This window comes from Gorilla gorilla, chromosome 7, assembly GCF_029281585.2.
Source record: "Gorilla gorilla gorilla isolate KB3781 chromosome 7, NHGRI_mGorGor1-v2.1_pri, whole genome shotgun sequence".
NCBI lineage: Eukaryota > Metazoa > Chordata > Mammalia > Primates > Hominidae > Gorilla > Gorilla gorilla.
In genome coordinates, this window is record NC_073231.2 from 126,176,867 (window position 1) to 126,201,318 (window position 24,452).

General features: G+C 40.6%; 1 protein-coding gene across 2 annotated transcripts in view; it reads left to right on the forward strand.

Moving 5' to 3' along the window:
* COL14A1 (collagen type XIV alpha 1 chain) overlaps nucleotides 1-24,452 on the forward strand; it is a 249,603-nt gene that overhangs the window by 198,294 nt on the left and 26,857 nt on the right. For both annotated transcript variants that reach the window (XM_055349252.2, XM_004047478.5), the window contains exons 41-42: nucleotides 15,353-15,406; nucleotides 15,876-15,947. In XM_055349252.2, coding sequence (XP_055205227.2) covers nucleotides 15,353-15,406; nucleotides 15,876-15,947 — 126 coding nt within the window. The remainder of the gene's footprint in view (nucleotides 1-15,352; nucleotides 15,407-15,875; nucleotides 15,948-24,452) is intronic.

Consider the following 24,452-nt stretch of genomic DNA (forward strand, 5'->3'; position numbering starts at 1 on the left):
AAGAGGTAGAGGCAAGGGAAGGTGGAGCATTTCCAATATTGTACATCGTTTAGTATGGCAGAAGATTAGAGTAATTGTATGTGTGTGTTGAATGCATGTGCACACTTACTTAGGTGTGGGGAGATTGTTAAGAGAAGAAGTTAGAGAGGTAAGCACAAATTCATTTAAATAATCTATTTTTTCCAACTAAGGATTTTGAACTTTAACATGAAGGCAATAGGTAGTCATTAAATTTTCAGCATGGGACACAGAGGCTGGTCTTCCTTAAACTGTCACCAATTTAGACATGTGAGCAGCTCCACAGTTTCTCTCAAGACTGGATTATATAGAGTGGCGACCACTTAGATTCAATCCAATGAAGGACAGCACATCTGGTGTTCACTGGTGTTTTGGGTCGAGCTTACTAGGTTAGCAAACAATTGACTTGAGCACTCACTTCTCTACTCAAACAAGGCTTGCTTTTAGCTCAGGGTAGCTATACTGTTCAAGAATAATGAAATCGTTCTTGTTTTTTCTATAGAATGTAGATGCGCAACCCTTCTACATCCCCCCCCCCCTTTTTTTTAACACCAAACTTTTGTTTGCCTAAAATCTCAGTGTAGTCTCTGTTCATCAAATGGAATTACTCAGTCCGTGAAATATGTTTAGGTGAATGTATCTAAAGAAGGCATTCTGTAACAGTTAGATTTATGTAGCATTCTTGTACATGTGGAAGCAGCGTCTAGAAATATCTATATATTTTGGCAAAGGGCGTAGGCTAAGATCCTGTGTGGTTACACACCTGGATTCCTTCGTGATTCCTGAAGTTCTGAAAATGGCAATTCTAAAGATTTAGTTCGGTGAGTTTATTTGATTTATCTGTGCATGAAGTCCAATCTTGGCAAAGAACTCACAAATCAAACATGTTGGATTAGTGTTTGAATCATTTGGTTTTGGAATTCTTTCTTTTAACACCAATATACCAACACAGACTTTTTATAAATATTTTGCTATCCCTCCAAATGTGTGTTCCTCTATAAGATTAAAAGGCTTAGAGCTGTAATAAAGTGATAAGATATGTGTAATTAGATTTTATTTTCCTTTCTCTTCCAATCTGGAAGTCAAACTTTTAGAGTATGTCTGATTCTTAATTTGAAAACATATTAGATGGAAGTGGGCTTGCTTTTCCAAACTAGATTTCTGAGGATACTCATTCTTTATAGGGCCATGTTTAAAGAAAAGATTGTATGATTCCTGTGATGATTCTTCTAGAAGAGATATTTGAGGGCAATATCATTTCAATGTGCAACACAAGCAGATGCCATTCACACAGAATAAAACTTAATGGTTCCCCTGAAATTGTGTAACATGGCTGCCTTGCTTGAGGGAAGGACCACATATTTTTAATCAATCAGCCATGTCTTCATTGAGCAGATATAATATGCCATGTAGTATGCTCAGCCTGGAAAGAGTTGTTCATTACTGCCTACAGAGAAGAATCCAGAAGAAGAGAGAACTTCAATGGCAGAGGGAGACAGTTTATGGACTGTTTGCCTAGAGGAGATGGAAGGAAGGGATAAGAACATGGCTGTTCCCTGGGGCCAGAAAGACAAAAGGGTCTTCTCAGAGACAGTAGAGAAGGAAAGAAGAAATGAAGGATGGATTAAAAACGGCTATTTAGGTGGCTCTGATCTGTATAGTCAACTGATCTGAGGGCTTCAGGATAGTAAAGTTCTAACACAGTTAGATATTAATAATTACTGGGCAGGATTGTAAGGTAGGAGGCCCAGGACAATGTTCATGGTGGGAGACAGACCTTGGACACGAAGCACCCCAGAAGACATGCTGCATTGGAGGGCCAGCTCTCCCTGGTTTGGCAGTGGGAGAGGAGGTGCTGTTTATAGAGTAAGCACAAACACCTTGCAATTATTCCTGCTCCACCTCAGGCCATCCTAAAAGGCAAAGCTGCATTTGGGGGAAAAAAATAATTACAACAACAATAACAACCGTGGCATAGAAAGAGAGCAAACGCAGGATGATGAGACTTACTGCTGAAATGACTGAGAAGACACTTCCAGAAAACTCCCCAGTCAGGCTTCACTGTCCAAAAAATCAGGAAGCCAAAGCTTTTTATTTTCCTCCACTCTGAGCGCTGAAGTCACTTAACGTTACTGTGCCTTTATTTCCCCTGTCCTGTGTGAGTAAAGCCTACTCTAGGGAAAGGAGGAGGAAGCTGCAACAAACATTTTCAATGATGTTTAATCGGCGCTTTTAGCTCCTTGGACAGTGTAAGGAGTACATGAGTGTGGTGTGCAGTAGGAGTGGTGGGCCATTCCTTACTGCTCATTTTTCTTCCTTTTATATCTTTGCCTTCTCTTGTTTCTTTACTTATTTTAATTTTAATTTTTAGAGATAAGGTCTCCCTCTGTGGCCCAGGCTGGAGTACAGTGGTGCAATCACGACTCACTGCAGCATCAAACTCCTGGGCTCAAGTGATCCTCCCACCTCAGCCTACCAAGTAGCTGGGACTGCGGGTTTGCACCATCATGTCTGGCTAATTTTTTTATTTTATTTATTTATTTATTTTTGGTAGATATGGGGGTCTTGCTGTGTTGCCCAGGGTGGTCTCAAACACCTGGCTTCAAGCGATTCTCCTGCCTCAGCCTCCCAAGGTGCTGGGATTACAAGCACGAGCCACAACACCTGGCCAAATCTTTGTCTTCTCTTATTGACAGCCACAAACTTAAAGCGCAAACCAGGTGCCATCACCTTGACTGAAAGCTTAGGGAAAGGTTAGCACCCCTTTCCTGAAGCTGAAGCCAATAGTACCCCTGAATTTATCCTAGAAGGAGAGAGATCTTAACAAATAATAAAAAGGAGAAGATGAAACATCTTTTCTTCTAATGTTTCTAGCTTATTCTGGCTTTTCCCAAAGGGAATCTTTGACTCTTAGAGGTAGCTCTTATTCAACTCTGGGCCTGAGGCCATAAGCAAGTCCGGTAAAAACTGAACTTCATTGAACAAGTTGCAGCCTCTTGCTAGGCAGCCAGTAGAGTACAGGACCACACTTTAAAAAGCAATAGTGCAAGTTCATATTTCACAGCCAAATACATTGAAGCATTCAGTTTTCATTCCAGGTCATTCCAACAGAAAGCATTTTTGTCTCATCTTTCATTTGCACTGTAAATTTTGTCACTGCTCTCATCTCCTTCCTCTTCTTTTCTTGGTGTCTGTGACTTCAGGACCTATCCTGTGATCTTTGAGCTCCTCTAATATGTGGTGGCTTTCTTAGTCCCCACCCTAGACATCAGGGTGGTCCTCAGGAAAAGTAGGAAGAACAGGCAAGACATGGATTACTTCATGTTTCCAAGCCCTCACTTTCCTCAGCGGTAAAGTGGAAAAAATAATATTTGACTGCAGAGAATTGTCATGGAGATTAATTCATATAAAGCATTTCTCTATAAAAATGTGATTTTAGCTAATATTGGTATTCACTATTTTCAAGGTAAACTTAACAAGCCTGGACATTTATAATATTTTATAAGGCTTGTACTTGACACGTCAAGATGCCTTAGAAGACTGAAGAAACACAAAAATTCTTTTTTTAAAAGCAAGTTAAAAATTTTTTTTCTTGGATTTCACCTCACAAGGACACCGGAAGCATGCTTCTAGATTATGCAGGTTTTATGTCTACAAAGGACATATTTGTGATGAATATCCCATTTCATCAGAAGTGAGTTAGACTTGAAATGCACTTGAGAAATTGAACTTGAGTCAACTATCTGGATTTAATTTTTATCATAAATGTTAAGCAGTGATGAAATATTTATCTAAGGAATATTTTGTAAAATACTAAGATTCATGATAATTATTCCCTTGAGCATCTTCCTCCTTCTGAAGAGGATGTGTAAATACCATCACAAAACTAGTGGAGGGAATAATTTGATTTTCTCCTTTGTGGCTCTGGATGGGTTTTATAAAATCCCAAGAAAGCCTTTGCACAATCAGCCACAGTGATGATGGTATATGCAATTGAGACTGAACAGATTATTTGATAAAAATAGCAGCAACCACTATCATTAGTTATTGAATATGTGCAGGTGCTTTGCAATTATGATGTTCTCTAGTCCTCAGAATAACTATGAATGCTAGTCATTGTTATCCCCATTTTACAGACAAAGAATCTAAAGCTCAGAAAACTGAAGAAACAATGCCACACAGCTAGTAAGTGTTAGAGCCAGGATTTTAATCCATTTGCCTGGGTCCTACACTTCACTCTTTCTTTCCACAAAATTATATTAGTAAAGATCACCACAGGATTTTGTTACTGTGAGAAAATCTTTCTCAAAAGAGATATTTAATAAGCAGGACTTCAACACGGAAGATGTTTCGCCCAGCATTTTGGGGCAATAGGAACCCAGTGTGGGTTACTTTCTTGATGAAGTAGATACTGATGCTTCACCCATAAAAATATGGTTTCTTGATCACTTTACACTTTTACCTGGAGAGTGGCACACCTGGGCACATCTGAGAAGAGAACAGCTACTAAGACATATTAGTTTCCTGTTTTTACTGACTCTAGAGATACTTCTGGGCCAGGCGCGGTGGCTCACGCCTATAATCCCAGCACTTTGGGAGGCTGAGGCGGGTGGATCACAAGGTCAGGCATTCAAGACAAGCCTGGCCAACATGGTGATACCCTGTCCCTACTAAAAATACGAAAAAAAAAATAGCTTGGCATGGTGGCACGAGCCTGTAATTCCAGCTACTCAGGAGGCTGAGGCAGGAGAATCACTTGAACCGAGGAGGTGGAGATTGCGGTGAGCCAAGATCGCACCACTGCACTCCAGCCTGGGCGACAGAACAAGACTTGTCTCAGAAAAACGAAAAAGATACTTCTGAAATTGTCTTTATCTGGGACACAGTCATGGTACAAATAGTAACATCTGCTTTGCACCCTGGTTCTAACATTGTCCTTCAGCGTCGGCACTTGCATTTTATATTGGTAAACCAGCAGTTTCCTAACTTAAGTCATCAGGTTGTTGTTTTGTGTTTTAATATACAGATTCCTGGACTTCAATCTCAGAGATTTGGATACAAAAGGTCTTAGGCATGACTTAGGAATGTATAGTTTTTAAAAGCTTAATGATTCTGATAACCAGCTAGGTTTTGGAATTACTAGATAGTATATTATGTGAGACCTACTGATGTGAAAGTGATTTCTTTGATAGACTATTGCTGGCATTTTTTTTTGTTTTAATTCACTGAAGTCATCACTGCATGTTACTAAAAATGTACATGTTTATATTTATATATATACACATTTAAATTATAAATGAATATGTATATATTAAAAATAGTATATGTGGACTGCATGTTCTCACTTATAAGTGGGAACTGAACAATGAGATAACATGGACACAGGGAGGGGTAAAAGACACACTGGAGCCTGTTGGGGGGTGGGGTTGGGGAAGGAGAGCATTAGGAAAAATAGCTAATGCATGCTGGGATTGACACCTCGGTGACAGGTTGATAGGTGCAGCAAACCACCATGGCACACATTTACCTATGTAACAAACCTGCACATCCTGCACATGCACTCTGGAACTTAAAATAAAAATAAAATAGTATATGTGGTACATATGCAAGATATGCAGGTTTGTTACATAGGTAAACGTGACATGAGGGTTGGTTGTACAGATTATTTCATCACCCAGGTATTAAGCTATTAAGCCTAGTATACATTAATTATTTTTCCTGATTCTCTCCCTCCTCCCATCCTTCACCCACTGATAGGCCCCAGTGTGGTTTGTTTCCTTTTATGTGTCTGTGTGTTCTCATCATTTAGCTCCCACTTGTAAGTGAGAACATGCAGAATCTGGTTTTTCTGTTCCTGCATAAGTTTGCTATGGATAATGGCCTTCAGCTCCATCCATGTCCTTGCAAAGGACATGTTCTTGTTTTTTTTATGGCTGCATAGTATTCTATGATATATATGTACTACATTTTCTTTATCCAGTCTATCATTGATGGGCATTTAGGTTGATTCCATGTCTTTGCTATTGTGAATAGTGCTGCAATGAACCCACACATGCATGTGTCTTTATAATAGAACAGTTTATATTCCTTTGGGCATATACCCAGTAATGGGATTGTGAGGTTGAATGGTAATTCTGTCTTTAGGTCTTTGAGGAATCGCCACACTGCCTTCCACAATGGTTGAACTAGTTTACACTCCCACCAATAGTGTAAAAGTGTTCCTTTTTCTCCACAACTTCTCCAGCATCTGTCTTTTTGTTTAGTTTTGTTTTTAACTTTTTAATAATAGGCATTCTGACTGCTGTGAGATCGCATCCATTGTGGTTTTGATTTGCATTTCTTTAATGATCAGTGATGTTGAGCTTTTTTTTCATATGTTTGTTGGCTGCATGTATGTCTTCTTTTGAGAAATGTCTGTTCATATCCTTTGCCTACTTTTTAATGGAGTTGTTTTGTTTCTTGCGAGTTTGTTTAAGTCCCTTTGAGATGCTGGATATTAGGCCTTTGTCAGATGCATAGTTTGTAAAAATTGTCTCCCATTCTGAAGGTTGTCTCTTTAGTCTGTTGATAGTTTCTTTTGCTGTACAGAAGCTCTTTAGTATAATTAGAGCCTATTTGTCAATTTTTGCTTTTGTTGCAATCGCTTTTGGCATCTTTGTCATGAAATCTTTGCCCATTCCTATGTCCTGAATGGTATTGCCTAGATTGTCTTCCAGGGTTTTTATAGTTTTGGGTTTTATATTTAAATTTTTAATCCATCTTGAGTTAATATTTGTATATGGTAGAAGGAAGGGGTCCAGTTTCAATCTTCTGCATATTGCTAGCCAGTTAACCCAGAACCATTTATTGAATAGGGAGTCATTTCCCCATTGCTTGTTTTTGTCAGGTTTCTCAAAGGTCAGATAGTTGTTGGTGTGTGGTCTTATTTCTGAGTTCTCTGTTCTGCTCCATTGGTCTATGTGTCTGTTCTTGTACCAGTACCATGTTCTTTTGGTTATCGTACCTCTGTAATACAGTTTGAAGTCATGAAGTGTGATGCCTCCAGCTTTGTTCTTTTTGCTTAGGATTGCCTTGGCTGTAAGAATGAGATAATGTCCTTTTAAGCAACATGGATGGAGCTGGAGGCCATTATCCTGAGGAAACTAACACAGGAATAGAAAACCAAATACCACATATTCTCACTTACAAGTGGGAGCTAAATGTTGAGTACATGTGGACACAAAGAAGGGAACAATGGACACTGGGACCTACTTGAGGGTGGAGGGAGAGAGGAGGATGAGGATCAAAAAACTACCTATTGGGTACTATGCTTATTACCTGGGTAGCAAAATAATCTGTACAACAGACCCCTGTGACATGCAATTTACCTGTATAAGAAACCAGCTCATATACCCTGAACCTAAAAAAAAAGTTTAAAAATAAATGAATAAGTAAATGAAATAAAAATAGTATATATACATATAATATATAAATAGATGTATATGTTTATCTGTGCATATATACATATACATTTTTAATGTGTGTGTGTGCATGTTTGTGTTACTGAAAATTTCCCCATGTAACCCAATGCAAGGATTGATCCCAGATCTGTAGCCTGGACAGTGTTTACAGAATCTGTGGCTTCTAGTTGCTTGGCCTCTTAATCTGGTGGTTGGTCTTAATCTTTTGCTGCAAGAAGCAGCCTATTTTCTTACGGCTGGCTGCCACACTAGTCTGCTTACAGAAGTCCAGAGCCATGCCACAGGGTTGAAATGGTGCAACGAGGGTTTCTTCAAGCATTTCTCTAACCCTGACTGCTTGAGCCTGGCCCCTTTCAACAAATTCATCTGTTGCCAGCTGCTTACAGACCCCACTCTACCCGAGAGTGTAGCGTCAGTTGAATGACCTTAACAATTGGCCGGAATCTTAAGGTTAGTATCATGACCTACCATTGTCAGCTTCAAAGAAGATATGAATGAAGAATAGTATAATTGAGTCACTAGTTCTAAGCAGTATTTCCGCTGGCTACAGAAACAAGTATTCTCCTTTCTGACTTGATTTTCAGTTGCAACACTATTTGTGGGCAGGTCAGTTTTTTTAGAGACCATAGGCACAGCACCTAGAAACTAAAAACTTTTAAAGAGTCTGCCAAAAAGTGTTTAGAAACTTGAAAAAAAGCACATACATTTGTTCTATAGTATGGAAAAGAAAACTGCAAAAATGGAAGTTAAGAAATGTTTAGTTAAATGTCTGTATAACAATATGGTTTGCCAATTTCAGCCATGGTTAAGTTTAGTATTTATTCAAATATTAGTGATTTTGAAAGCAAATTGTGGGTCAGGTATACTTTTGCTGATAAATCATAGCCAACCATAACTTAATAAGTTGCTCATAGGCAAATGTTTTTAAAAACAAATTATAAAAATCCTTTCAAGTTTTTATAGCAAGAATTATTTTTAATGTGGACTATGGGTACATATTAATATTTTGAGGTAGGAATATTAAAAAGGAAAAATGCCTAGAGCTATTCATGTTATTTAAAAAAATCCCTGTCTGTGGGTGACTAATTTCATGCATTTTTTTAAAAAGTCAGCCTAAGTGAATTCACATATTATGCTTATTGTTTAACCTTCTATTTCCTAATATTCATTGTACATTGCTTAATTAAGTGTTCTGCTGTTTGTTTGTTTGTTTGTTTTTGAGACAGAGTCTCACTCTGTTGCCCAGGCTGGAGTGCAGTGGTGTGATCTTGGCTCACTACAACCTCCACATCCTGGGTTCAAGCGATTCTCCTGCCTCAGCCACTTGAGTATCTGGGCTTACAGGCGTAAGCTACCACACCCGGCTAGTTTTTGTATTTTTAGTAGAGATGGGGTTTCACCATGTTGTTCAGGCTGGTCCCGAACCCCTGACCTCCAGTGATCCACCCTCCTTGGCCTCCCAAAGTGCTAGGATTACAGGCATGAGCCACTGCACCTGGCCACGTGTTCTGCTTTATATGAGGATGCTTAATCTCTAAACACACATCTTAGATTAGCTCCTTGGTGTAAAATGGAAAATTTATAGATATAGAAAGGTTTTGGGACGTGCAAGTACTTTTTTAGCTGTTAATAGTTGAAGACCATTCAATGAGCTTTGATTATAGTTAAGCTGAATGACAAAGCTAGAATTTGCCCATTAATTTGCCCTACAAAATGCAGTTATTTTACAAAATTTTTCCTTTCACCAAGTTTATTGCTTTCTGTAAAAAGCTTCTGCTACGCTGCTCACCCTGAAATGAAGATGTGAGAAGAAGGGCCTGAACCCTGCCCTTTTAAGAGTTGACTGGCTTGCCCAGTGAGAGCTGTAATATGCAGTGGTGTGTGAATAGGGAGACTCATGCCATGGACCCAACCATTCTGATTACTTGACTTAAATTCCACCTCTTCTGTGAAAATGTCTCTGTGTCCCCAAGCCTGGGTTAGGTGCTCTTCCTAGATGTACCCGTTGGAACTCTATAGTCTCTCAGCATAGCACACTGTTGGTTTCTTTCCATTGTTTGACTATCCTCAAAACTGTAAACTCTTAGAAGAGTGACTGTCTTGTTCATCATTGTCTACCTAGAGCCTAGCAGAATCCCCAGCATGTAGTACCTGTACAGGTATTTCTGGGTAATATGACAAATGCAAGACTTGCAAATAAAACATCTTTCAAAAGCAAATTTACTGGTGTCATTTAAGAGTTTAAAAATAAAACTATTTTATGAGATGGAAAATGTGAAGATCTTTAATTTTCTAGGGTTATGAAGAAATTTTAGAAAAAATGGCTTTGTGTTTTTGAAATGGTGTTAAGGCTAATATCCTTTTAGTTATCACAATTTATAATAAGAAAATTTTAATTTGAGATAAAGCAAGCAGATAACTCACAGTAGACTTAAAAACACCTTTGTTCTTGGTTGGGTGCAGTGGTTCATGCCTGTAATCCCAGCACTTTGGGAGGCTGAGGCAGGTGGATTACTTGAGGTCGGGAGTTTGAGACCAGCCTGGCCAACATGGCGAAATCCTGTCTCTACAAAAAATACAAAAATTAGCCGGGTGTGGTGGTGCATGTCTGTAATCCCAGCTACTCAGGAGGCTGAGGCAGGAGAATTTCTTGAGCCTGGGAGGCGGAGGTTGCCGTGAGCTGAGATTGTGCCGCTGTACTCCAGCCTGAGCGACAGACTGAGTGAGACTCTATCTCAAAAAACAGAAACAAAAACAAAAACCCACCTTTGTTCTTGAACAAATTTGTTATTTGTTCTTGAACCATTATATCTAAAAGTGTTTAGTTGTTTATGACAGTCCATGAAAAAAGTGCCAGAATAAAATGCATTGTAGTGGATGCTGTTGGTGCCCTGATTGGACCCCCTTTACTTGGCAGGTGAACTACATCACCAGCTGCTATGGTGCTGACTGCTAACAACTCATAATTGTCCCCTTCTCCAGATAATTGCCCTTGGAAATGTTATCTTGGCCCTCAGTCAACGACTAACTGATTTGGTTCATAGACTCTTACTGTGAGTCAACTCTGATGTGTAATTCACACTGCAGAGCTCCCCATGGGATCAGGCAGAAGTTTAGATAACTCACTACTCTACCTAACCTCTTCCCTGTCCCTACCCCGCTTCCTTCACTACCTTACAGGTTTCTTCCAAGAACACTCCTGCAATAAGTCAAATACACAAGAATATGGGTCTGCTTCTAGGATCCTAACCTTAAGCTTTTACTAAAATGAAATTTCAGCTTCTGAGAGTAGGATGACTCCTGATGTCTTTTCGACTTGCTTGCAGAGGGTTCAAGAGCAAGGAGAATGACACCAGCATTCCCCTCACCCTATACATTTCCAGACTCATTCTACCTGTGATTCACGCTTATTTCTTCAATATGATAAGTAGAGCAGGAACCTCAATCTTATTCAAATTAAGTATTTATTAGTGCAGCACTTTTTTTTTTTTTTTTGAGATGGAGTCTTGCTTTGTCACCCACTGGAGTGCAGTGGTGCAATCTTGGCTTACTGCAACCTCCACCTCCCAGGTTCAAGTGATTCTCATGCCTCAGCCTCCCAAGTAGCTGGGATTACAGGCATGAGCCACCACGCCTGGCTAAGTTTTGCATTTTAGTAGAGACAGGGTTTCACCATGTTGGCCAGGCTGGTCTCGAACTCCTGACCTCAGGTCATCTGCCCGCCTCAGCCTCCCAAAGTGCTGAGATTACAGGCATGAGCCACTGCACCTGGCCACATGCAGTACCTATTTTGTGTCAGTAATATGTTAAGAAAGTTTTAGGAATGTAGCAATGAATAAAACATAATTTTCTGCCCTCGAAAGAAGAAGAGAAAGAAGAAATTCCAACTTTTGAGGATATTGTTTAGGTAGAATTTAAAGCAAACAAACATCTTATCCAGTCTCTGCTTTATTTGTTTTTTTGAGACAGGGTCTCACTCTATCACCCAGACTGGAGTGCAGTGGTGTGATCACAGCTCACTGAAGTTTCAACCTTCCAGGCTCGAGCAATCCTCCAGAGTAGCTGGGACTACAGGCGCAAGCCACCAGGCAGAGCAATTTTTTTTTTTTAATTTTTTTTTTTTGGTAGATATAGGGGTGTCTTTATGTTGCCCAGGCTAGTCTTGAACTCCTGGGCTCAAGCGATCCTTTTGCCTCAGCCTCCCAACGTGTTGGGATTACAGGCGTGAGCCACCACACCCAGCTGCAGCCTCCACTTTTGATTTGATCACACTGAAGCACTAGCCCTTTCACCAAATTAAGCTCATATGTAGGAGCAACATGTCATCCTTCCAGATGATATGCACATGATGTCCATAAATCAAGTGAATTCAAACCTCTTCAGAAGAGTATCCTTCCAGGGTCATAGATGAGAGCACTGACAGACTGTTGTTTTTTAAACTCCTTCTCACATGATTGGGAGAGGGGATAAATGTGTTATTTCCTGCTGTTCTTCCTTGGAACAATGCAATTTTCTGCAGTTTCTTTTCTGCAGCTTGCCTCCTTCTGTGAAAAAGATTCCCCTCACTTGTTTTTGGAATGTTTCCCCTCTGGACACAGCTGAGCAGAGACTTGAGGAGAACTCCGCAGTAATGCTGCAGTTTTGGTTGCTGGGCGGTTGTGTTGGCCACGGGTCCTCTGTGGGCTCACGCATAGGTGCATGTTCACTCCCTATCCGGTGCTGGAAGAGTTTTAAAGCAGGAAGCAAAAGATGCCTTTTTGGAAATGTCTTCTTAAGTTAGTGAATATGTGCCCAGGGTCCATTTTTCTAAGAACTTCATCTGAGAAATAAGAATATATTATTATAAACTTATAAACTTATTTTAAAAAATGAGTTAGGTTTTCTTTCAACTCTCTCTTGGCCCCAGGTTTTCTTACTAGTAATATGAAGGAGTTAGAATGGATGTGTTCTAATGTCCTATTCATCCGTCACATACTCTGATTGCTGTTTGCCCTTCTTCTTGGACAGGCTACATTTAAACTCCATTTAACATAATTTATTGGCTGGGTGCAATGCTCATGCCTTTAATCCCAGCACTCTGGGGAGTTAAGGCGTGCAGACTACTTGAGCCTAGGAGTCCGAGACCAGCCTGAGCAATGTGACAAAACCCCATCTCTACAAAACATACAAAAATTAGCCAGGCATAGTAGCACATGCCTATAGTCCCAGCCATGTGGGAGGCTGAGGTGGGTGGATTTCTTGCATCCAGGAGGTCAAGGCTGAGGTGAGTCATGATTGTGCCACTGCACTCCAGCCTGGGTGACAGAGCAAGACTGTCTCAAAAAAAATAAAATAAAATAGTTTATTTCAACTTATATCAGCATTAATTTGTATTGTTTAGTTAGCAGGTCTAAGGACCTGTGTATGTGTGTGTGCAAAGTAATCTGTATCAGGGTTTATCAATACTAATATTTTTGACTGAAGTGAAAGAATATAAGTAGTAGTAAAAATAAAAATACGAATATATTTCAGGATTGGACAGCAATTCTAATAAACAACCCTAAAATCTCAGTGGTTTAATGCAATAAAATGAAATAGAATGAAAGTTCATTGCTTGTTCACAATCCAGAGCTGTCAGCAAGGGTGGGTGGAGGAGTGGGGGGTAGGGGGTCTCTGCTCCACACAGTCATTTAGGAACTCAGGGTCTTTCCATCTTGGAACACTCTCATCTTCAACATTTGGCCTTTAAGATTGCTCCAGAGTGAGAAAATAAAGTGTAAAATCACCCACTGGAAATTTTTATGAGCTAAAAACTCATACTAGCCCCTTGAAACTAGCCACTTTTCATTGGCCAGAACTCAGCCATGTGGCTCCAGCATAATTGCAAAGAGGGTGCAAAACAGCTAAGCAATGTGCCTAGGCAGGAAAGGAAAACCACAAATATTGGTGAGCCCACGCATCCCCTGCCTTATGTGGTTTCTGACTTGCTGGCATTCTGAAGTTGAGAGTGTGGCAAAGGGCCTTGCTGACCAGTGTTTCTCCTCCACACTCGTCCTACCCCTGTGTATTATTATTCTCACGCTGCTAATAAAGACATACCCGAGACTGGGTAATTTATAAAGGAAAGAGGTTTAATTGGCTTACAGTTTCACATGGTTGGGGAGACCTCACAATCATTGCAGAAGGCAAAAGAGGAGGAAAGTGACATCTTAAATGATGGCAGGCAAGAGAGCATGTGCAGGGGAACCCCATTTATAAAACCATCAGATCTTGTGAGACTTGTTCACAATCATGAGAACATCATGGGAAAGACCAGCCCCTATGATTCAGTTACCTCCCACTGCGTCCCTCTCATGACATGTGGGAATTATGGGAGCTACAATTTAAGAGAGATTTGGGTGGGGACACAGCCAAACCATATCACCCTGCCTTTGTGCCACCTCTCACACTCTCCCAACTCACACACCGTTTCCTTTCCCTCGGCCTTATCATTGCTGTCTTTTATTTGACACCTTGAGGTAGGGAGACATAATGTGAGTCTGGACAGACCTAAAAGATGGATTTTCTGTCGGGTGTGGTGGCTCATGCCTGTAATCCCAGCACTTTGGGAGGCCGAGGCAGGCAGATCACCTGAGGTTGGGAGTTCGAGACGAGCCTGACGAACATGGAGAAACCCCATCTCTACTAAAAATGCAAAATTAGCCAGGCGTGGTGGTGCATGGCTGTCATCCCACCTACTTCGGAGGCTGAGACAGGAGAATTGCTTGAACCTGGGAGGGGGAAGTTGCAATGAGCCAAGATCATGCCATTGCACTCCAGCCTGGGCAACAAGAGCGAAACTCTGTCTCACAAAAAAAAAAAAAAAAAAAAAAAAAAAAAAAAAGGATGGATTTTCATGGTAAAATAAGTGGAAAAGATGGCTCACTGGAAAAGTGGCAAGAATGTCAGAAAGGGAATTGGGAGAGTCTGCAAAGATGCCAGGAGAAGTTTGAGTTGGTTTGAGATGGAAAATAATTATTCCGATGGGACACCAATTCCGTGGTGAAAATTAAGTTTCTCCCTATAGTAACAGGTGGTGTTTGGAAAAAATTTTACGAAATTTTATGAATATGATAAAATTCAGATTGAAGATTCTCTCTTAAATTAACTGCTTTGGAAAGGCCAGCATTCACAATTAAGAGCTATAAACATTTAGGAGTAAGTCATCCCAGCTTTTATAGTTTTTTTAACACTTAACATAAAAATAACACACATACCTATATATTCTATAATTGAGGAAGATGTTTTTATAAAGAACATCACTTGCTTTCTGCCTTAAATCCTTCCACCAGGGAATGAGGAGCAAACACGTGCTCATTTGTAAGCCCACGATGACACTCAGTAAATCTGTCCAGTAGTCAAAGCTCAATCATTGCCACACGAAATCCTCCCAAATCTCCTCCAGCTTACTCCTGAAGTTGCAGACTTTCGGATATTGTAGTACTCCTAATGAAAGACAGATCCCTCTGATAGAGATTCCCTGCCCAAGACTCTCTTAGGTCATGAAAGACACTAATTCATCTTTTCATCTGGTCCTTAATGACCAATAATGGATCCTCTTCCCATTTGTTAGGCTTAGTTTAGTAAAAGCACTTTTTGGAAGCAAGTTTCTGTTTAAGTTTGTAAGTGGCATTTCTTACGCCTAAAATTTTTGCACTGGACAATTTAATGGAGCCAACAGTCACAAAACCTTGCCAAAAACAATTTCCATGAAGAGTTTAAAGGCAGTGAATCCTTGGTAGTCCAGAGCAAGCAGCAGGACTTGACCCCCAAACATGAAAAGGAACTAAATGAGCCCATTCTGAAAGCCATATAAAGCAACCGCTTAGCTGACATGCTGTGTTTCTTTTCGCCAGGGCCTTCCGGGAAAGGATGGATCCTCAGGACCTCCAGGACCACCAGGGCCAATAGTAAGCCTTTCCAGAAACTACTGGGACATACTCTGTTTTAAAGCACTTCATTTCTTTTGAGAGGTTTTCTTTTCCCAGATCTTTTACCAGCAGCCGTCTTCACTATAGTGTAACAACTCATCGCTTGATAGAGAACTCTCCCTAAAACTTTTTAGAAAGATAATATACCCATATTGCCCAATTATTCTATCTCTGAGCTATTTTGCCAGAAGATCACCTGCATTGACTTAGCTTTTATTAAATCACAACTAAGGCTTGAATTTGAAAGAACCACACCTGATATATAGTGAGGAGACTAAAAAAAAGTCTTCCCTCCGTTTTTGGGAGTTGGGAACAGGAATGAGGTCCTGGTGATGACGGGGAGGGAAGCTATCATGGTGTGTATTTGTTACTCTTGCTTAAAAGTTGGCTGTCATTGATGAGAATGTGTGATTCCTGACTTTGTTCCATTTTCCTACCTCTCTTCTAGGGCATTCCTGGCACCCCTGGAGTCCCAGGGATCACAGGAAGCATGGGACCGCAAGGTGCCCTGGGACCACCTGTGAGTATGCAGCGGTAGCTGCTCAGAATGTAGGCCCAGTCATCACGTTTATTTATGTGTTTAAATTTACCAGCCTTTCTGTTAGTCAGAAATGTTTATTCAGCACTGGACTCTATGGAAATTCATAAAGGAAATTGGAAAAGCTTCTAGGATAAAGATGAAGATCAGATTGTGCATATGTCATGGCTGAAGATAAATGGTCCTAAAAGGGAATAATCTGTCATGCTTTTGCTTATATGTTTCTATTGCTTGCTATTCTGTATTTGGCTAAGCAAACTCAATATCATCTCTCCAGAGATTGGGTACAACAGCTACGTGTTAATCAAGCTGGGTTCCCAAAGGGAAAAATAGAAAGCTTGGGAAATTCTAGGTTTAATGAACATGACATTAGATTTTTCTCTTCCAAATTCTACAAGACAGAATTTCCCAGTAAAACACACACTCACACATAAGTGAGAGGTGTTATAAGTGAAAACATAATGAACAGAATTCTTTGCCTCTGATTGTTGTACTTCTAGTCTCTTAGGTTGGTGTTTAAATGTGATCAATGGGAGAGGAAGGGATAAGGTGGAAGAAAAACAAATGAACACATCTGGGCCTGTTTCTTCATCTGTAAAATGAGGTCATCATATTACATGGCCTCTGGAGACATGCTTGGCATCTTCTGGTGACATGCAAGTTGTTCCTTCTAGGTTTAGATGTTAGTCAGCATTCTGATATTTATCTGTGAATTGCTAAGTCTGCATCCATAAACTGAAACATTGAAAAATGCAAAGATGTGTACAACTGCAAACACACTAAGAATGTGTGGAGCAGTGAAATCCAATGGATGAGGATGGAAGCATCTAGTGAATTAGATTCCTGTTACCACTTAACAAATTGCCACAATCTCAGTGGCTTAAAACATCACAAATTTGTTATCTTACAGTTCCGCAGGTCAGAAGTCTGGCGCAGATCTCACTGAGTTAAAGGGAAGGTGTCGGTATTTCCTTTCTGGAGGCTAGAGGAGAGAATCTCTTTCCTGGCCTTTTCTAGCTGCTAAAGGCCTCCCATAGTCCTTGGCTCATGTCCACCTGCATCTTCAAAGCCAGCAATGTTGCATCTCTCTGGCCTTTTTCTGCCATAGTCACTTTTCTCTGACAACAGCCAGGAAAGGTTCTCTTCAGGACCTATGTGATTACATTCAGGCCACCGGGATAATCATAGATAATCTCCCTAGATAATTCCCAGATCCTTAACTAAGTCACATTTGCAAATTGCCTTTTGCCACATAAGGTAACATATTCACAGGTTCTGGGGATTAGGGCAAAGAAGTTTGAGGGGCCTTTTTTTCTGCCTACCATAGTAAACAAGATGTAACAGAAATGTTGGTTCTCATTCAGAAAGTGGCCTCTCTTCATCTAGCAACCCAGATAGTCTTGTTCCTCTTATTCTTGAAACTCATTTTAATAAAATTATTTCATCCTCAGAATCCTTTTCTGGGCCATGATTCATGTGAGACATATGTAGGTACACAAACCCATACAGGGTATGCACATAAAAAATGCATCTTGATTTTAGCAAACACATCCTAATTTGCATATCCAAATAAATGCTATCCTTAGTAATCACTTTATACAGCTGTATCTTTATTCCAACTACAATGTCATTCAAAATACTTTTAGATCTCTTCTTTTTATATCAACCTAGTAATGGGTCACAGAAGAAAATCTGATTGCTTTATCTTCACACATCTTTCTTTTAATTCAAAAATGTGTTGCAAAGTATGATCCTGCACCTAGAAACATATACTGAAACCCACATGTGTGAGCACATGAAAAAATGCATGCGTTCACACACAAAAACACACACACACAAACACACACACACACACACACACCTGTCTTCATTCTTTCACTGCAAGCTTATCTATTCGTTTGATTCTAAGCTGTTTCATACCAGAAAAGAAACTTAAAAACATACTGTCTGGTATTTGGCTTCAGCCTGCTTCCCAGAATGTGCTCCTGGGAACCAGAGTTTTAGAATACATCCACAGTGCCAGACAGTAAAGGGTCCTGGTCAAAGAAGTGGCCCTGACATGACCCTAACTAGTTGTGTAAGCCACATGCACAGAAACTGCATGCCTAATCTGTTTCTCAGAAATTCATGGGAAGTTTTAGGACATGAAAGGCTTTGAGGCATCCCGAAGTGAAATTAGAAAACACCCAAAACTAGTTTAATTTGGTTAGACAATAAACATATTTGTGCATGAGGTTCTTATTCTTACTAGCATCTCCTAGAACTAGTTTCTCCTAACCCAGGCTAGGAAAAAGCAAGGTATAGAGTGATCCTGACCCAAGAGGGAGGGAATGGGGAAGAAGGAAGGAAAGAAATGCAGGCTCTGAGAGCTTTGGGAGAGTTGACATGGGGCGTGGAGAGCTAGAGAGAGACCTGGAATCATTGAGTAACTACGATAGCACCCTGCTCACCGATCCGGCCTTTGGTGGCTCTGGATTAGACTCTAAATATAGTATCTACATAAATACCAATAAAATTTTCCCACAAATAAAACACTTGTTCATAATGTTATTTTTGTTATGAATCAGCAGAAAGGGGCCCTTGAAAGCAGCAGGAGGGGCCCTTGTGCCATTGGTGCTTTGATCAGAGGCAGAAACCATTTGGCCTATTAGCATCAGGTAGGAATACCACAGCTGGCTTGGGCATTTCCTCTCAAAAGCAAGTTGCTCTCTGAACTGTCCAGCCCAGACTTTTTTGGGCCCACTGGCTCCCAGATGCTTGCTGGCTGCCAGACTGGCGTGACTGTGACAGCAGGCTCCGTGTCATGGTGTTAAGGCCTGGATTGATTTGCCATGGATGTCTGTCTAGGAAGGCATGAGGGAAAGGGACCAAGAGGGACAGGCTGCACCGCTGAAAATAGCAACATGTTTCCTACAGTGGGTGCCAGAAAGGCTTGCTTTTGTGCAGTCTGCCTTCAGCTGCCGGCTCCCTAGGGCAGAATGTACATTGCTGCTGCTGAGGTCCTAATTCCGATCTAAGTTTTAAGCATTGGCTTAGGTACGGTTCCTCCACTGCAGTTGTTAGAGAGTGATAAAGCACACGAACGAAGGAGCTGCTTACTGCTGGGGCCATGTGTTCAGCCAGGTAGACAGGTCCAGGGTTACATCATTGAAAGAGTATTGCATTAGAAGTCAGGATACCTGGGTCCTTGATGTAGCCCTGACATGACTCAAAGTAGCTGTGAAAGCCACATCAGTTGCACAAATCATCTAGCCTTTCGGAATGTCAGTTTCCTAATTCATTCATTTAAAATATTTAGGGAATGAGCACAATACATGTAAGATTACATGGCGGGGAGGGGTTGTGAGGGATACAAAAGATCTCAAGACATTTTTCCATACTCTTGAGAAATCCAGAGAGAATGATGTTTTTATATAAGAAGCTGTAATAAAGGGCAGGAAGTGTGAAATGCCTTAAGGCAAAGACAAGCAAGTTGCTCTGAAAGCTCCATTAAGAGAGAGACCCCTAAGCTGAGGGGTGGGAGTAGCGGCTTCAGGAGCATTTAGATGAGATCTTAGAATATGGGTAGGAACCTCACCCACAAAGACAGAAAGATTGCATCACTTAGGTGGCAGTTGCAGAAAAACATAAGGCAAACACAGAGCACCCCTGTCTCTGTACATTTTAATATTTTTCAATTCTTTCTCTAGTTCCATCACGACTACTGCAGTTTTATTTCAGGCCCTGCTTGCTGCTCACAAGGACTATCCCAAGAGGCTCTCATTGGCCCCCTGGTCTCTGCTTTAGCCCTGGTCTAGTCCATTCCCCAGCTGCCAGAACATCTTTTAGTGCAACTCCCTCGTGTCACTGTCTGGCTTCAATCTCTTCCCTACCCCTGGAGGAAGGAGCCCAGTTGTTCAGCAGAGAGCTCGTGGCCCTTTAGGATGGGGCCCTACTTTCCTTTCCAACTTGGATTACCATCCTCCCTTCACTTAGAGTTCAGTCACACATTATTTAAAGTTCCTGAAATATATGCCATACCATTTCACATGTTTGTCTTTGGGGATGCTAACAACCTACAGGATGCTCTTTGGGATGCTCTTTTGCCTTACTGGGCTGCATTCTTTTTCACCACTTGGTGAGCTCCCGGCAAATCCTTCTTTAAGGCTGCACATCTCCTGTGTAAAGCCACCCGTCCCTTCGCAGGCTGTTAGGTACTGCATTTCAACTATTGATGTTTGTCTCTCCACTAAAAGGATAATTCCTTCAGGACAGAAATTCTATCATATTCTTGTGTAGAGTCCTAGACCCCAGCTCAGTGTCTAACACATAGAGAATACTTAATATGTATTTATTAAAAGAAAAAAAGAAGGCTGGGTGGGGTGGCTCATGGCTGTAATCCCAGCACTTTGGGAGGCCAAGGCAGGTGAATCACCTGAGGTCAGGAGTTTGAGACCACCCTGGCCAACATGGTGAAACCTGGTCTCTACTGAAAAAGAAATACAAAAATTAGCTGGGCGTGGTGGTGGGTGCTTGTAATCCCAGCTACTCAGGAAGCTGAAACATGAGAATCGCTTAAACCCGGGAGGCAGAGGTTGCAGTGAGCCGAGATCATACCACTGCACTCCAGCCTGGGCGACAAAGCAAGACTCTGTCTCAAAATTTAAAAAAAAAAAAAAAAGAAAGAAAGAAAAAAGAAAAAAAAGAAGGTACGTTTATATTCTAGTTAGGCTGATGTTCAGAGGCATATTAGAAGAATATTCTTATAGATTAGGGGTCAGGTCATGGAAGACGTTTCAAGCCAGCCTAAGATGTTTTGACTCTGTTTAACAGACATCTTTAATATGTAGGACTTGAACCACAAGATCATTCCTCTTCCTTCCAGCGCTAAAATTCGGTGAATCTATGAATGTAGCTACTGTATTTTCTTTTCTTTACATTTCGAGTGCTCCTAAAATTAAAGGAAAGTGTGCCACTTTTTCCTGCCTACATCTGCAGGGAATATGTGTTTTCCCTCAAAGCATACTTTGGTGGAGTTATGGGCCTTCACTTGCTCAGGAATTTTTATTTTGTTTTTGTTTTACTTTGTAAAAATCAAAGGAACGATGTCAGAGAAGTTGGAATAAAAAATAATTTCTTGCCATAGAGATATTTCATTAAAAAGATCTTTCACTGAGACTGCCTAGCTGCATCCTTTGGCTACTTAATAACCAGCATCATGAGACTGAGTTTGAGGAATTTCAAGCCCAATTAAACACATCCATCCCTACATACCAAAAGGTGCCAACAGCTGTTGCTCTCCATTTACCATGTCAATCAGGTTTGCACTATAATTGTGGTCTCTAGATTTGAGACATTTTCAAACAAGCCAGTTTAATAAATGATAGCAAGAATAGCAAGAAAACTGTCAAAAAATGTATTGGTGCAGAAATAAAATTATTCAAGATAAAATAGATTTTAAAAAAACGACTCAAGTTGCACCCTAATTCTGAATTACTAGAGTTAGTCTTTAGGATGGTATGTTTGCTTGTTTTGCTTATTTTAATTGAGAAAATATTATCTTCCCTGGAATAGAAGACATGAGCTGGCAGAACTGCTAAGCAGGGTTCTCTTTCAACAGAGTGGTAGAGTGTACTCGGGATGTGCGTGGATTCTGGAGCCCACAATTTGGGTTCAGGTCCCTGGTTTTTTCACTTCCTTATTGCCTGGCCTTGAGCAAGTGACAAGACCTCTTAGTGCCTCATTTTCCATATCTGGAAAATAGGAATAATATAGGGTTGTTATAAAGAATAAATGAGTTAATCTTATAGGAGTATTATAAGCACTAAATAAGTTAATCTTATACGAGTATTATAAGCACTAAATAAGTTAATCTTATAGGAGTGTTATAAGAATTAAATGAATTAATCCTGCAGAGCTGTTATAAGGGTTAGCTGAGTTAACATGCTAAGAACAAGGACAGTGCTTGGAACATGGTAAAGCAGCCTACGTATCAGCTACTAGTATTTAGAGTGTCATAATGTTTTAAAATATGGAATATTTATTACTTGCTGATTTTTTTGTTTTGCCTCTAATATTTGACAAACTGTTTCCGTTAAGGATTATTTAGTGGTAAGATGGTAGTTCTTTTCTCCAGTTGGTCCTTCCAGTAAACATTAACGTCTCTTTAGAGATCTGTCCATTTGTGAAGCCTAAGAAATGAGGGAAGAAGGCACAGCCAGTACATTTATTTCCAAAAAGAATTTGGGCTGGGGCAGGGGTGTGCTATGTAAATCTTACTTTTGCAAAAAAAAGTTTATGATGGAACGCCTCCTAGGTTCAAGTGATTCTCCTGCCTCAGCCTCCCGAGTAGCTGGGACTACAGGCGTGTACCACCACAGGCACGCACCGCCACGCCCGGCTAATTTTTGTATTTTTAGTAGAGATGGGGTTTCACCATATTGGTCAGGCTGATCTTGAACTCCTGACCTCGTGGTCTGCCCGACTTGTGATCAAGGCCTTTGCGATCCTCCCAAAGTGTTGGGATTACAGGCGTGAGCCACCGCGCCCTGCCATCTTCTGTCTTTTTTACAATCAGGGTAGTTGAAATGAAGCACAAATTGGCTTGCCATTCAAACTTGAAGTGAAATTCAGCCACACTACATCCTCAGAAGGATCCTTTGTGAGGATCTTCTTTCTCTGTAGAGGTTGGAATCCTTTCCTCGGAAGCCCAGACTTTGTATTTTTCATCAATTTCTGTTTCCTGTGCTCCCTGCTTCTGAATAACGACCATATCATGAGAGAATAACATGTTAGACTGATAAGGGAATCCCAGAGATCACTTCATTTAGTGGCCTCATCTTACAAAGAAACCGAGAGAGTTAACCCAGCTTGCAGGCCCAATGTCCTACATTCTTTCCAAAGTATTAGCATAAAAAAATTTTAAACACACACAAAATGGAAAGAATTTTGAGTGAACACCACACCCATATATCCAACACTAAGATTCTAACATCATGTTTAAAAAAAAAAAGTGTTGGCCAGGTGCAGTGGCTCACTCCTGTAATCCCAGCACTTTGGTAGGCTGAAGTGGGCAGATCACTTGAGGTTCAAGAATTTGAAACCATCCTGGCCACCATGGTGAAACCCCGTCTCTACTAAAAATACAAAAATTAGCCAGATGTGGTGGCGCGCACCTGTAGTCTCAGCTACTCAGGAGGCTGAGGCAGGAGAATCACTTGAACCCAGGAGCCAGAGGCTGCAGTGAGCTGAGATCGTGCCACTGCACTCCAGTCTGGGAGATAGAGGGAGACTGCGTCTCAAAAAAAAAAAAAAAAGTGTGTGGGTGTGTATGTGTGTGTATGTGGTGTATGTTTGTGAGTGAGTGTGTGTGTGTGTGTGTGTATTGAATAGACATAGCAGGGCAAGGGAGGAGAGGAGAGAAGATAGAGCCAGGGTGGGCTGCTTATATCTGCACTGGAGAGTCAATCATGCATTTCTCTTCCTTTCCAATTCCATCTTCAGTGACAGCACATTTGTAGCTTGAAATCAGCTGTGATAGAAACACTTACACCTCCAAAATCAGCAAGCACTACAAGTCAGGGCATTTTCTTTTTCTGGGAAGCCAGTTTACCTGCACACCGTGGGATGAAACCAGAAGTTTGAATCTGGGCAACTGGTCACTGACTACAGATTTTGAAGAAGATACCGAGTTTGGCTTGGGACCTGTTTGAAATAACAACTGGAAACAGTCTGACAACATGGCAAATTCCATTAATGAATTCCATTCACTCTCCTTTTAGTCGAGACTATAAAAATGTTGTTCAATGAACATTGCCTCAGAGTTGAAACAAAATATGAAATCCTTCTGAAGACACGTGTTTTGCATTAGATGTATGATTTTTTTGGAGGAACCCTGAAAATGCCATTTTTAAAGTAGATGCGCTTTAATAACGGCAAGGTTTCTTATGGGTCAAAGAGTAGCTAAGCCACATAATAAAATAATAAATCAATTGAGAATTCACATAAATGTGAGCTCCCATATTGGGGAGAATTAGGGAGAATTGTGTGGCATCGTGCTGCACAGAAATCAGAGTGAAGCTCTGGGATTTCACTAATCTCATTTCTGACTTGAACTCCTAAATTGAGAGGCAATCTTCTCTATCCTTTTGGAGATATTCCTTTAAAAACTGAAACAATTTAACTATTCAGCAGAGATTTGTGAAATAAATTATGAAGGATCCTCAGTAGAATACAGTACATAGAGTGGCGTTTAGGGTGGAAAGATGCAAAGGACCTACACAGTGAAAATACGTGTTACAAAGCAATATTATTGCTGCACGATTCCAATTTTGTGGCCAAAATATACCATGTCTCTGCATAAAAAAGCTGAAAGGGTAGAATGCTTAACAGAGGTTTTTATGTTTGGTGTGCGTACTGGTTGCTGTTTATTTTCTGTTGTTGTGTAATGATTTTTGCTGCAGAATTACTGGTGCTAAGAAAAATGTCTTAATAAAATAAGAAAAGATG